The following is a 13,297-nucleotide window of genomic DNA, read 5'->3' as shown; positions in this document are numbered from 1 at the left end:
TTCCTGATCACAGGGGACTGACTCCTGTGTGCAGAGGTAGTAAGGAGACAGGAACCCAGGATATGGGAGAAGGTGGCTGGGAGGTAGGCTGGTCACCTTCATGATGGACTGCATATCAGTTATGGAGAGAGGATGAAATCAAGGTGGTGCCCAAGTTTGTGAGGTTCATTGTGTGAACCCCATAAGAGAGCATAGGAGAAAGAACAAATGCGTGGGGAAGATGTTCCATTCCAGGTGTGGTTCTTGGGAGCGCTTTCCTCTGTCACGGGGCTTGTGACTATGGTCAAGGATGTTATTTTTGGCTTGAAGTACCTCTAGGTGGTTTTCCAAAGAGGACAAAGGATGTGCTTTTCATTCTCTCCATGGGCTAATGTTATGGAGGAGCAGGTGAGAAAAGGTATCACCTTGTTGTGAAGTGTCCCCCGACTCCTGAGGTGACTGCGGCAGCACATCACACTTGATGAGGTCTCTGAATTCTGGGAGGGAGCACCAGCTGCCACAGGGACAAACTTTCTTGAAGAACAGAGAAAACCGGAGATACTGCATTTTCCTCCCTGCAGTCACTGGGCAAAGAGAGAACTCCTTTTGATTAAAATACAAAGAGTCAGTGGCTCTGCAGATTCCTCCCCTGGCTGGTTTGAATTACAATTTGGACTTGTCACCTGGTGGCAGATCTCCCAGCCTCCATCAAACTCTGGGCACCCAAGGGAGGAACCCTGCTAGGGTGCGCAGGTCTCTGGAACTCATTACCTCTGCCTCTGAAGATTGATTTAAGGCTTTGCAATATTTATCTCTTAAACCATTTATGTTTGTTTGCTTGACAATCAAGCGACAATTTAGAAACTCTGCTTCCTGAAGCTTTACAGACTAATATAATTTCATAGCTCCAATTACAAATGAGAAAAATTATTTCATCTAGAAAACAGAGGAGCCAAACATTTCTGAGAAATCATGGTTAAAGAGAAGACAAAGTACTTTGTGAAAAACAGGCCATATTATTAATGGCTTCCTCGGTGAGAATCTTGCTGATTCTCAGCACCAGGAGCCTCCATCTTATGAGGATGCTGGTTTTTGCTAATCTGTGAAGCGGCCTTCCAGAGAGATGAACTACCTGTGCTGCTGGGGCCTGGTCTGCAGCTCCTTAACCCCAGTGACTTAAAGAAATGCAAACATCTCCACTGCTTTTCTACTTGCAAATATATCCTTCCTCCTCCTACTTGCTCAGAACCTGTACTTTATGAAATCCTAGAATTTGGGATGGGGACTCAATCATATTGATCAACCTTTTGTCTGATATGGTATTTTCTATCGTCTCTGACCTTAGTCAGCTACCTTATTACTTGGGTACTCCTAGGAATGGGGAGCTCACTGTAAGAACTTTCCACTAGAATCTACTAATTTAGCTCAATTGTTATGTGGAATTTAAAGTCCCATGGCTTGTGGGGGGGGGGGGGGTTGTCATTAATGTCTGAAATCTATCATCAGCAGTTTCCTCTTGGATTCAAACTTTGAAATGGGAGCTAACTGAGATTTCCTAACTAGGGTACAAAATTTGGCCTCTGTTATCCCACAGCTGTATTTTATGGCCACTAATAACACATTGCCACTCTACATACATAAAAACTCTACGTTTGTCACCTAGACACATCTGCTTCTGATTTCTGTTGCCTTGGTTGCTGAGACAGGTGATTAACCCACGATCATTCCTTTCCGCCTGGAACAGTACTTGTACATAGCAACCCCTCAATAAAGGTAGTGGAGTGACTGAGTGAATGTCAGGCTGACTGAATGAGCACATGAGTTAGCTAAGTGCATGAATGAGCCAGGCCTGCAGCTGCCTTCTAGCATCTCCTTCCTAAAGGCCTGAGTGATCGCATAGTACTCTTACTTGAGAGGAATTTTAAGTGATTCATTGTCTTGAGAAGCAAAAGGCTCTTTTATTCTTAAGATGTTGTCTTTTTTTTTTTTTTTTTAACACTTTGTTTGTTTGTTTGTGTGCTGGGGACTGAACCTGGGATCTCCTGGATGCTGAGCATACTACATACTGAGCTCCTTCCCAGCTCCTTGTGTTGTAAACTCAAGTCAACTACCCACCCCTGATTGGTTTCTTCCACCGTCCTTCAAGATCTTATCAAATCTTTAGCTTCAGCAGAAGAACAATATGTTGTGTCAGAGTCAGAAATCTGGGGCAGAGGTCCCAGGACTCTGTTCTCTGTGTCACTACTTGGATTCTTACAAGGATATCATCACCATTCTCTGTGGCTTTGTCCTTCAGCCATTGTTTTCACTGCAGTGACATGAATCTTCTTCAAGGACATTTTCTGGTGGCTCCCTTTTGCCCAGGGGATTATGGAAGTTCAAGTCTTTTTGTTGTGTTGTAAACCTCCTTTGTTAGATCTCTTATTTATTTTCTTACAAAATTAACTTTTTAAAAATTTATATATGACAGCGGAATGCATTACAATTCTTATTACACATATAGAGCACAATTTTTCATATATCCAGTTGTATACACAGTATTTTCACACCAATCCATGTCTTCATACCTGTACTTTGGATAATAATGATCATCACATTCCACCATCATTAATAACCCCATGTCCCTTCCCTTCCCCCGCAACCCCTCTACCCTCTCTAGAGTCCATCTATTCCTCCTATGCTCCCCCTCCCTATCCCATTATGAATCAGCCTCCTGATATCAAAGAAAACATTTGGCATTTGTTTTTTGGGGATTGGCTAACTTCACTTAGCATTATCTTCTCTAACTCCAGCCATTTACCTTCAAATGCCATGATTTTATTGCTGAGTAATGTTCCATTGTGTATATGCCACTTTTTTTTTTTTTATCCATTCATCTATTGAAGGGCATCTAGGTTGGTTTCACAGTTTAGCTATTGTGAATTGTGCTGCTATAAGCATTGATGTGGCTGTGTCCCTGTAGTATGCTATTTTTAAGTCCTTTGGATATAGACCAAGGAGAGGGATAGCTGGGTCAAATGGTCAAAATTAACTTAAGAAGACTTTATAACCCTTGTCTAATGTAATAGGAGAATTTACAGTTCTTACCCTCTATTGGGTTTAATTGTGGGAACAACAGTGGAGGCATGATCAGGCAGTTAATTATCCCAAGTTGGTGAGATTGTTGCAGCTTCTAACAAAGAGCCCACTACTCCAGACATCTGGTTTCCTGCGAAAGGCATCTGAACACAGGGAATGACACAAAGTTTCTAAGTTACTAGTTAATATTCTTTTAAAGATACATTTAAAAGTAAACTTCTGAACAAACATTGTGGAAAAGTTTCCTTGACCTTTTTAAATAAATAGATCTGGACAGAAGCTCAACTTCCTGATGACAAGATAAGGACTAAGTATAGATTAAACTTAAATCCTATGGTGATTGGGATGCAAACATTCTGCAACCTTCCCCTTATCTCACTAAGCAAAAGGTAATGTCTGTCTATCCCAGTGTCTTGTACTCTCAAAAACCCTCAGGCCAATGACCTCTTAAGTGCAAATTTCTTATGTCTGAATTGTTCTTACTTAAATTTACTGTAATAGGTAAACAAATAAAGTGCTATTAAACCGGTGGCCTGTGATTTCATCTATAATTTCAAGCATAACTGAATCAAATTTTTTGTTGCCTACAAATTTGTTTCCATAGAACTAACACCTCCCATTGCATTCCGGAACTTTCCTTTTAAATGTTATCTCTCATTATTTCACTTGCAAGAGAATGTCCCACTCCTCCTACATCTGGCTACTATAAATCACCCACTGTTCTAATTCCCTGCTCTTCCTATGGCAGTATTAGGGCCAACTCAAAAGCCACTTTTTTTGCTCATTCACCTAAGATGTAACTTGACTCTGTGATTCTGGTCGGAATTTCAGTCCGACTTTCATGGAGCTTACTGTTTGGTGGGCTGAATGGACATTAATTACACTGATTAGAACTTGACTACAAGCTGAGTTTGGGTTGTGAGAGCTGGGACATACAAGATTCTATTGCAGCCCATAAAGTCTCCCATGACCTTTCTAGCCAGAGCTATTTCTCCTTCTGATGTCCTCAGGGCATGTTGTGAGGCTGCCAGTTGAAATGTCTTGGTTACAAGCAACTGAACCCTACTTTGGTAAATTTAAGTTAAAATAAAAGTGTTTGGAAGATAGGGAGGTGCACCCAGAATCTGGGAAAGCTGTGGAGCCAGCCATCAGAGCAGAGACCCAGAATAGCTCTGGGAGGAGGAGCAGGTATCCCAGGTGGCCTCCTGCAGGGCGACTAAGAGCACAGGCTTGAGTCAGGCTCCTCTACCAGATCCTAGTGGTGCACACAAGGGAGTCCTTTTTTTTTCCTCATCAGGGAGAAATCGCACCTACCACCTGGGGTCACCTGGAGGACTAACCAAGGTGACTCACACAAGACACTTGAAAGGGTGTCTAGAAGCCCAGCACATTGTAAAGTCTTCAGGAAATTGTATAGAGAGGAAATAGAATTGGGACTGATATTCCAAGGAAATACTAATCTAATTTTAATAGTTAAAATTTTAATAAGGAAAATATTTTTGTGAATAATATAAATATATTTGTAAAAAATATAAATATATTTGTGAATAATATAATAACTGTCTGCAGTTAGTATTATAAATGTTCCCTTAAGATTCAAACAGCAGAGGGACGCCATGTATGGGGTCAGGTCTGTCCTGAGGAAGGCAGGGAGTAGGCAGAACAAGACAGAACAAAAGATGGCAACTAGCTCTTTCCACCTTTCTCTTATCCTAATTTCTGCCGCTGCTCATTGTTTTTATGGCTAATCACTTTTGTCAGGTTTTAAGTAACTGACAGGCAGGAACCTGTCTAGAGTTTCTCATCCCTGAAACTCTAGAAATATGGTGCTTCCAAAGGTCAAAAGTGTTCATCATCTATTGTTGGACTGATTTAAAGGAAATCACGGTGTATACAATTCACAGCTCAGCTCCAGCCGCACCTGGGTGTGAATGGCTTGAGACATGTTTGGATTTGTTTTGTTCTTTAATCCCTTCCATTTCCAAGGGAAATAAAGAGATAAAGCCGTTTAGGCTTCAGAACCTTCCAAAACTTTCTCAAGACAGCAATGTCAAGACAGAGTCCCTTCCCTGCAAAAGTCTTAATTTATTTAAAATGAAAGCAGTGTGCACGAGGCTGCATGAGGAAAGTTATTCACATTTTGTACAGTTTGCAACAGTGAGAAGGCCCACGAATGGGATCTTGGCAGTTAACCTAGTTAAGTAATAAACCTAGTTAAGTAATCCAGTTAGCATGATAGGCAATAACATCCAAAGTGCTCCCGGACAGACTGGTGAGTGGAAAGAGTCAAGGTGCTGAGTGCTAATATGCAGCCAAGGCCCCTTTTTTAAAAAGAAAGCAAAACAAAATGACATTATGTTTCCTAATGGCATGTGTGTATGCAAGGTCATATGAAAGACCTTGAAGGTTCATAGCCCCAGTTGAACATGATGGACTTAAAGGAAAAGTGCAATAAAAATGACTAGAGAGTTTATTTTATATATATATATATATATATATATATATTTCTGTATATAACATATATTTCTGTATATATTATATATATTCCATATGTGTATGTGAGTATACACACACACACACACACACACACACGGAATGAAATAACTGGTTGCCTCCAGGGAATTGGGGATAGAGGAGGAACTAGAATTGTGAATGATATTCCAAGGAAATCTTAACCTAATTGTAATATTATAAGGATAATATATTTATGAATAATTTATTTAATGAAAAATATAATTACAAGGGAGATTGCATGGTAAAGGAAGGAGACCCTCATGGTTATACAAAATTACATATAAGAGGAAGTGAGGGGAAAGGGGAAAAAAAACAAGAGAGAGAAATGAATTACAGTAGATGGGATAGAGAGAGAAGATGGGAGGGGAGGGGAGGGGAGGGGAGGGGAGGGGGCGGATAGTAGAGGATAGGAAAGGCAGCAGAATACAACAGACACTAGTATGGCAGTATGTAAAAAAGTGGATGTGTAACCGATGTGAATCTGCAATATGTATACGGGGTAAAAATGGGAGTTCATAATCTGCTTGAATCAAATGTATGAAATATGATATGTCAAGAGCTTTGTAATGTTTTGAACAACAAATAATTTGAAAAATTAAAAAAAATAAAAATAAAATATAATTACATATAAATATAATATAGTTTATACATAATTATAACTTTAAATATAAAAATTTTAATGAAGAACTATACATAATATGTAATTATATATGTGTATAAGTGTGCATGTGTGTCTATATATACACACACACATACACACATGAAAGAAAGAAAGGAACCTAACAGTGGGGAAGCCACATGCCTGTGAATGACCTTCCTTCTAGAATGCCGGGACATCCTGCTTCCTGTCATCACCAAGGAGCTGAAGGAGCTGCTGGAGCAGAAGGACGAGATGCAGCACCAGGTCCAGGAGAAGAAGTACTGCGTGGAGTTGCTCAACAGCATCTTGGAGGTCCTCAGCAGCCAGGACGCGGTGAGTCCTCCTGATGACACGGGTGGTCCTGGGCTCAGCCGAGGGTTGAGATGATTAAGTTCTAAAATATTGATGCTGATCAAGAGCAGCTGAAGTCTAAAGAGAGAAGCCCAGGCTTGCTCAGGGCCTACTTTACCGGTGACATTACCTCCCTGCTGTGAGCCATTCTTTGGGACAGCAGGAGTTAGGTGTGGAGCACCTTGTCCTCCTGTCCTGGCATGAAGGTGTAGGCTTAGGCAGGCAGTTGATGTCTGCCATGTGCTTGAGCCCTGGTTTGCAGGTTGGTCATTGTTCTTCTGCCTCTACCATCAAGAAAGCACCTGTACCTGCTTCCTGGATGGATTGATTTGGGATTTGTCTCTCCAGTCACCCCCTGCATAGCAAAAATGGTCAAGCTCCTGGGGAATGGGCATTTCACCCAGGCCCATACTCCAGGATTGAGCGGAACAGTGGCAGGGAGGTGGCTGAGGCAGTGAACCCAGTGTATATTTGGTAGTCTTCACGCACACACAGATCAGTCAGAGGAACCAAGAGGAAGGTTTTGGTCTCAGAGGGGCAGGTGGAGGGCTTCTCAAGGGTACAATCTGCAGAAAACAAGAATCGGCTGAGAGGCAGTGACAAGATGCAGGCCTGGAATTCTTAGGAACTGGAAGAGGTGGCTCCTCGGGCAGCTCTGTCATGTGTGATGGTGTCCACAGGGGAGTCTGCCCTTCAATGGGATTGGTTTCAGAAGGCTATGTGGACCCATGCAAACTGTCAGCCTTCTTTAAGTATGTGTGTAAGCATTGCCCCTCCCCGGCTCTCCTCCCTAAAACATCCTCAAAGAGCCTTCGGGATGAACTGCATCTATGATTTCTCTACTGCTTGTATCTCATAGTCAACTGGTATTATCAGCTTCTTCCTGTGTGGCCTCTCTCCTGTCTCTTCCCCCCAATTCTCGCCATTCTAATTAAGACCAATAGAGTAGAGCAAGGGGATCCGGGGAGGGAGCGGTGGAGCAGAAGAGGAAGTGCTGGGGATTGAAATGAAGAAAACTATGTGATCCATATTCATGAATATACCAAATGAACCCCATTCTTATGTATAACTATGCTGCACTAAAAATTTTTTTAAAAGATTCTTCTTTTTACTAGGTGAATGCAGTATCTGTTACATTCATTCACTCAAAAATATATATGATGTGCCAAGTGCGTGCTAGGCATTGGGGACATGAAAGCAAGGTCTGTTTCTTTAATAAAACTGTGACAGACATGTAAATAATCAACTTTTTGAGCAAGCCACAAGTGGAAAATTCCAGCCCTTGAAACCTTGTTTCTTGCACATAATTACTAAAATACTGAATAAAATTATTTTCAGGCTGTATGTATAGCTATATATGAAATACAAATGAATTTCCTGTTGAGACTTGGGACTCATCCCTAAGATATATCATTATATATATGCAAATATCTCCAAATCCAAATCCAATCCAAATCTGAAACACTTCGATCATGAGCATTTCAGATAAGGGCCATTCAATCTGTAATATAATAACTAGAGTCTACATGCATACTAAGGGTACTAGAGCTGCAAACGATGATCCCTCTCTCTCTCTCTCTCTCTCTCTCTCTCTCTCTGTTGTGTGTGTGTGTATGTGTGTGTTTTAATAAATTTATTTCAAGGAAACCTTTACAAAGGAGGTGAATCTTCAGCTGGTGTTCAGGGTGAATAATTAGGGATCATAGCTGCTACTTCATTTGCCATTTTCTCAGCATGGTGTAAAATGCCATCCATACATTCTGTCTGCCCACCCTGATCTTAAACACTGAGGCTTGATTTTCTTATTTTGCAGTTCAAAAAATTGACATAGACTTAATTAATATTTAAAGCCAGGATCAAAATTCAAGCGGAGGCTGGTCACACTGCAAAGTCTCTGTCACCATAGGCATCAGGGTACTCCTTCCCTTTCTCATCCCCACCCTGTTTCATGGAAGGAGGTAATACCTAAGGGGCTGGATACCCAAGACCCTTTGGGTGATGATGTGAGGCAGTTTCTGGAAGCACATCACTTTGCCAGCTTGAATAGGCCCCAAGCTATGCCACTGGATCCTTAGTGTCATTTGGAGGGAGAGCTTGGTCTGACTCCTGCCCTGTAGGGATGTGGAGGCTGGCCTATCATCTCTGCAGTAACATCCTAAGGAGTGTTGCCTCTTTCAGTTGAAAAGACAATTTGCAGTGTTCCTTATCCTTCAGTAATGCTCAGATCTCTTTCATTATAGGGAAAAAAAAATCAAAGATCCTTTAAACTATGCCAGTGTACCCCAGTTTGAGGAACCCGGCTATCATGGGCTAATTGTAAAGGTCTTGAATTGGGTAGGAGAGGGGCCTCAGTCCACAGTTTATTTGTAAAGTAGGATGCTGAGGATTTGCCAAACCCAGAGAAGTGGCCCCTTCAAGGACTGCCCCAATAGGCTATTGTTACACTGGCCGCCAGTGGGGAGAGCCTGCTGTCCCATGCACCCTGGGCACTCAGGGGTCCAAGGCTGCACAGCAGTGAGGAGGCCTGAAGTCCCTGGGGTCTGTGGCATCTGGAGTCAGTTGCATGCGATGTGGTGTCACTCTTCACTACCTCTGAGTGCCTGGCTTTTATCTTGAGACCAGACTGTGGGGACTAGCTCACCCCTCTCGTCAGTTGAGGAACTGTCTTTGCTGGATGAGTTATTAAGTGCTACTGTCACCACTGAGTTGGGACAAGGCTGTATTACTTCTGATGAGCCTCACATTCCCCTCCAGCTCAAGAAGGTAGAAATATCTCTCCTCCTCTCAAATGCTGCTTCTGTGATGCTTAGGACTCATTCTGTGGTTGTGATTACTTTGAGCCAAAATCCTAAGTCAAAAGCATATAATCTAAATTTCTCTTATTCTAGTTTATTGTGATTCTCGATGCTGACTGTGCATTCACATCATCTGGTGAGCCCTTTAAAAGCAGCATGCCCAGTGCTAGGCATTCTGATTTAATAGCTCTGGGGTCTGCAGGGGCATCACAATGAGAAGTTTCCCAGGTGGTGCTAACAGGCAGCCAGGATGAAGGACCACACATCCAGTGCAGAAGACCTCACACTGAAGTGCACATCCCAGTGACCTGGGTGCCTACAGCAGGATTTTAATCTTGGGTCTGGAGGAGGGAGTCTGATCATTTATTTTTCTAATGAGTTCTCAGGTGTCTTTGCTGCTGCTGGCCCAGAGACCACACTTTAAGAGCTGCTGCTCGAAAATGATCTTTTTCCCCCTTCGGTATTCGTTCACTGAAAATGGAAGAACAGTTGCATTTATTCTCAATTCTTTGCTCTTAAATTAAGTCCATACAATCTAACACCTTCCAGTGTGGCTTTAAAAAAAACCACAAGATAGCAAAGACTTCCAACTCACTCATTTCCGTAGGGTAGCAGGACCTGCCATGTGCAAAGACCTGAGTTTGAAAATCCAGACCATAGGATGTGCCTCAGATTTGGTTCTTACAGGCACCAACCTGTAAAAAATTGGAAACTTGGAAGAAAAATATAAAAAGACTCCCAGGGCAAATGACCCTGGGTGTTTCTTTGGTTATTCCCACCCTCTATGCTAATAATAGAATAGCCATTTATTACTGGCTCTTAGTTGGCACTATGAAACAATCCCTTGTCCCGCCCCACAGTAGACTGTCCACCTACTGACCACCGGGGTGGACCACATGTGGAAGTTAGCAATTATGTTGCAGGACGCCAAGCCAACCTCCATTTGGAGGGTGGGCAAGGATGGCTGACTTCAGTGGTCATTATTGGGGTAATTACAGCCCAGCTCAGTAGGGTACCCTTTTTTTGTGTAATCCTGGGTGGCATGTGACTGGGGGTGGGGGACTTGATGCCTTAGTCTGGGTGTTGATTTTTTTTTTTTAATGATAGTGTTTAATTCCCTAGCCCAGCTTGAGAGAGTCCACTTAGCATATGAAAGAGCCCAGCTCAGGTGGAGGATAAAAGACCTGATACCAACCCCCTGAACTCTTTTCTTCACCCCCACCCCCTACTGAGCAAGTCTAGTTGTCAACTGTGGTTACTTTGAAAGGTCCTTTCACAGGGACTTCATTCTGTGCCTGACTGGCTGCTGAGTAAATCATAAAATTTAATTTCCCATCAGGCCCAGAGGGAGTTAATTTTTTCTCCTTTTAAAGCAGGGTTTTCATTTTTTATGTTTCATTTCGCTAAGAGAGTCATCATTTTTGTACTCTGCTCAGCAATCTCAAGTGAGTTAAGATGACTCCTAATTCTCAAGAGGAAGTTGATGGTGTTTGTCTCTGAATCATGGAGCTAGGGATACCCAGAATCACCTTTGAAAAGATCCCTTGCAGTTATAGTGACCAGGCAGAGCAAGTGGTGGGGATCCCCCCTCTGTTAGTCATGCACGTTTGAGGGTTCTGACACCATTATTCATCCCTCTAATAGGGAACACATTGCCAGGCAGTCTCTTATGCTGATTGTTCTCCCTAGTTCCTCCCTTCTTTGCAGATAGGACCCCAGCCCTCCTTTTAGGCTTAGCTCAGAGTACTCTCCTTCTGAGATTTTCTCAATTCCATCTCCTCCTCCCACCCCTGGGGGACAGGGGCAGAATTAAAAACTCTCTCCTTGGTGTTTTCATTCCTGTGTGTGCTACACAGTTCTGTGCATGTCCCTTGCCAGGCTTTGAGCATGGAAGCTCAGACAGCTGACTTCACCCTGGGCTTTGCGGAGTTGACCCCTTTGAGCCTCCTGCTGGCCTCTCTGCCTGGGCTCCCCATCTTCCTCTCTATCTACTTGATTCCTCCAGGGTGCAGCTCACTGCCCACTGCTGAGCTTGAAGTTTCTATCCCAGAATGTGCTGCCTCTGCACCCACCCAGCCCAGTGCCACCTGATTGCACTCTCCCAGGGACCTTCTCCAACCCTCTCCCTCTGTGTGCTCCTGGGAGCAGCCAGCTCCTTTGTAGCCCAGAGTGGTCATCTTCTGTCATTTTGGTGCTACCCCTTGCCCATCCCACACAGCACCTGGCTCACAAATCCATCTGTTAAAGGAAGGAATAAATGAATGAAATCCCCCCACCCCGCAAAAAAAAAAAAAAAAAAAAAGAAGAAGAACAGCAGGGCTTCCGCTCTGGGTGCCAGGAGGGAGTGCTTCCTCTTTTAGACACTCTTTGGATGTCAAGAGGTGAGGGTTGAATTAGTCCCCCTCTTTAGTTCCTGACACATCTTCCTGAAAGCAGGCCTTTGCTTGCTTTTTGTGTATATTTTGCCCCAAATCAAAATTTTATTAAGTTGATTTTGGTAATCTAATTGGCTTTTGTTAGTGATTAATGAATAGAGAAACATCTGTTCAAAAAATCTGGAGAGCTCAGAGCAGTTGGAGTGTAAGGTAGCTTGAGTAGGAACCAGCAAACAGAATGAGGCACGAAAGTGGATTGGTTGAGGGCCCATCTCATCAGGCCACCATTCCTGTGAGGGTTAAATCAGAGGAAGTAGTTTTTTTTTTTTTTTAATAATGCTGCTCCAGATTAACTGAGCTCTTTCTAATGGGTTTCCATGAATCTTCAGTTTTTAGGAAAAACTGGTCTGCTGGGGGATTTTCTGATAATAGGGCATTTAGCACTGGTAATTCCAATTTGGTTTGGGCCCAGTACTGGAGCTCAGTCAAAATAAAAAAGCCTTCTATACTTTTATTTAACAATTTCTTACCTTTTACCCCCATGTTCTTCTCCCATGGCTACCCCTGTGGGTGGTTTGTCTAATGTGAATGTGCATGTGTGGTTCTGGGAGCATGTATATGCTCCCAAGCGCCTCTCTCTCTCTCTCTCTCTCTCTCTCTCTCTCTCTCTCTCTCTCTCTCTCTCTCTCTCTCTCTTTACACACATTCCTCCTTCAAAGAGGGGCAGACTTGACAGTAAAAGGCATCAGCATCTAGGGCTTTGTTATGGTCCCAGTGGGTGGTGATGGCTCTATTTCAGCAGAAGTCAGAGGACTTCAGGGTATCTTGCTCCCTGCCCTACCCTGTGGGAAGAAGCTACCTGCAGTGCCTTCTGAAGTCCACCTCCCTGGGCCACCCTGAGTTGTGGGTCTCTAAGGATCTGGGGGCAGCTCGCCCAACAAATAGTGGAAGGGCATTTGCTGCTGGTCCCTTTCATTATCATTGAATCCCAGGAATCAATACCACCCTGCAAAGCAACAGAGATTTCTTCTAACCTGTCTACTCCCTTATATTTCAAATAAAGGCAGGAGACAAGCCTTGCTGAAATTCTTTTTTTCTGTGGTGCATTCCAAAGAGCAGCTAATGCTGTCCCAAACTTCAAGCTGAGCTAGTTGAGAATCCCCTACTTCTATTGTGACCTTTTGCTTTTACCCCCTCTCTCTTCCTGTGGCTTCCCTGGTGATAGATGGGCCCTTCCCAGGGATGGTGGCATCACAGTCGCTTGTTCTTGGCCACCATGTGGGGAGATAGGTTTTATTTTCCCCATTTTACCAATGAGGAGGCTGAGCCTCAGAGAGGCTGGGTGGCAAGGCACTGAAGTTCAGGAGTCCCTGCAGGAAGAATTCCTGGGGGAGTTTGGCCACCAGCTTCTCACACATACTGGGTTTTCTACTTCACCTTCTACTCTACTGTCTCACCAGCACATTTCCCTGGTACAAGTTTCACAGCCAGAACAAATTCATGGATCATCACCCATAGGTTTAGAGAGTGCCTATCATGTGGGCTGGAGCTGTGGAATCCTGGGA

General features: G+C 43.3%; 1 protein-coding gene across 3 annotated transcripts in view; it reads left to right on the top strand.

Annotated features, from left to right (window-relative positions):
- Dock2 (dedicator of cytokinesis 2) overlaps positions 1 to 13,297 on the top strand; it is a 400,432-nt gene that overhangs the window by 134,298 nt on the left and 252,837 nt on the right. For all 3 annotated transcript variants that reach the window (XM_027938544.3, XM_071611997.1, XM_034636841.2), the window contains exon 26: positions 6,396 to 6,544. In XM_027938544.3, the coding sequence (XP_027794345.1) occupies positions 6,396 to 6,544 (149 nt within the window). The remainder of the gene's footprint in view (positions 1 to 6,395; positions 6,545 to 13,297) is intronic.

This window comes from Marmota flaviventris, chromosome 5, assembly GCF_047511675.1.
Source record: "Marmota flaviventris isolate mMarFla1 chromosome 5, mMarFla1.hap1, whole genome shotgun sequence".
NCBI lineage: Eukaryota > Metazoa > Chordata > Mammalia > Rodentia > Sciuridae > Marmota > Marmota flaviventris.
This window is presented reverse-complemented; position numbering and strand designations above follow the sequence as displayed.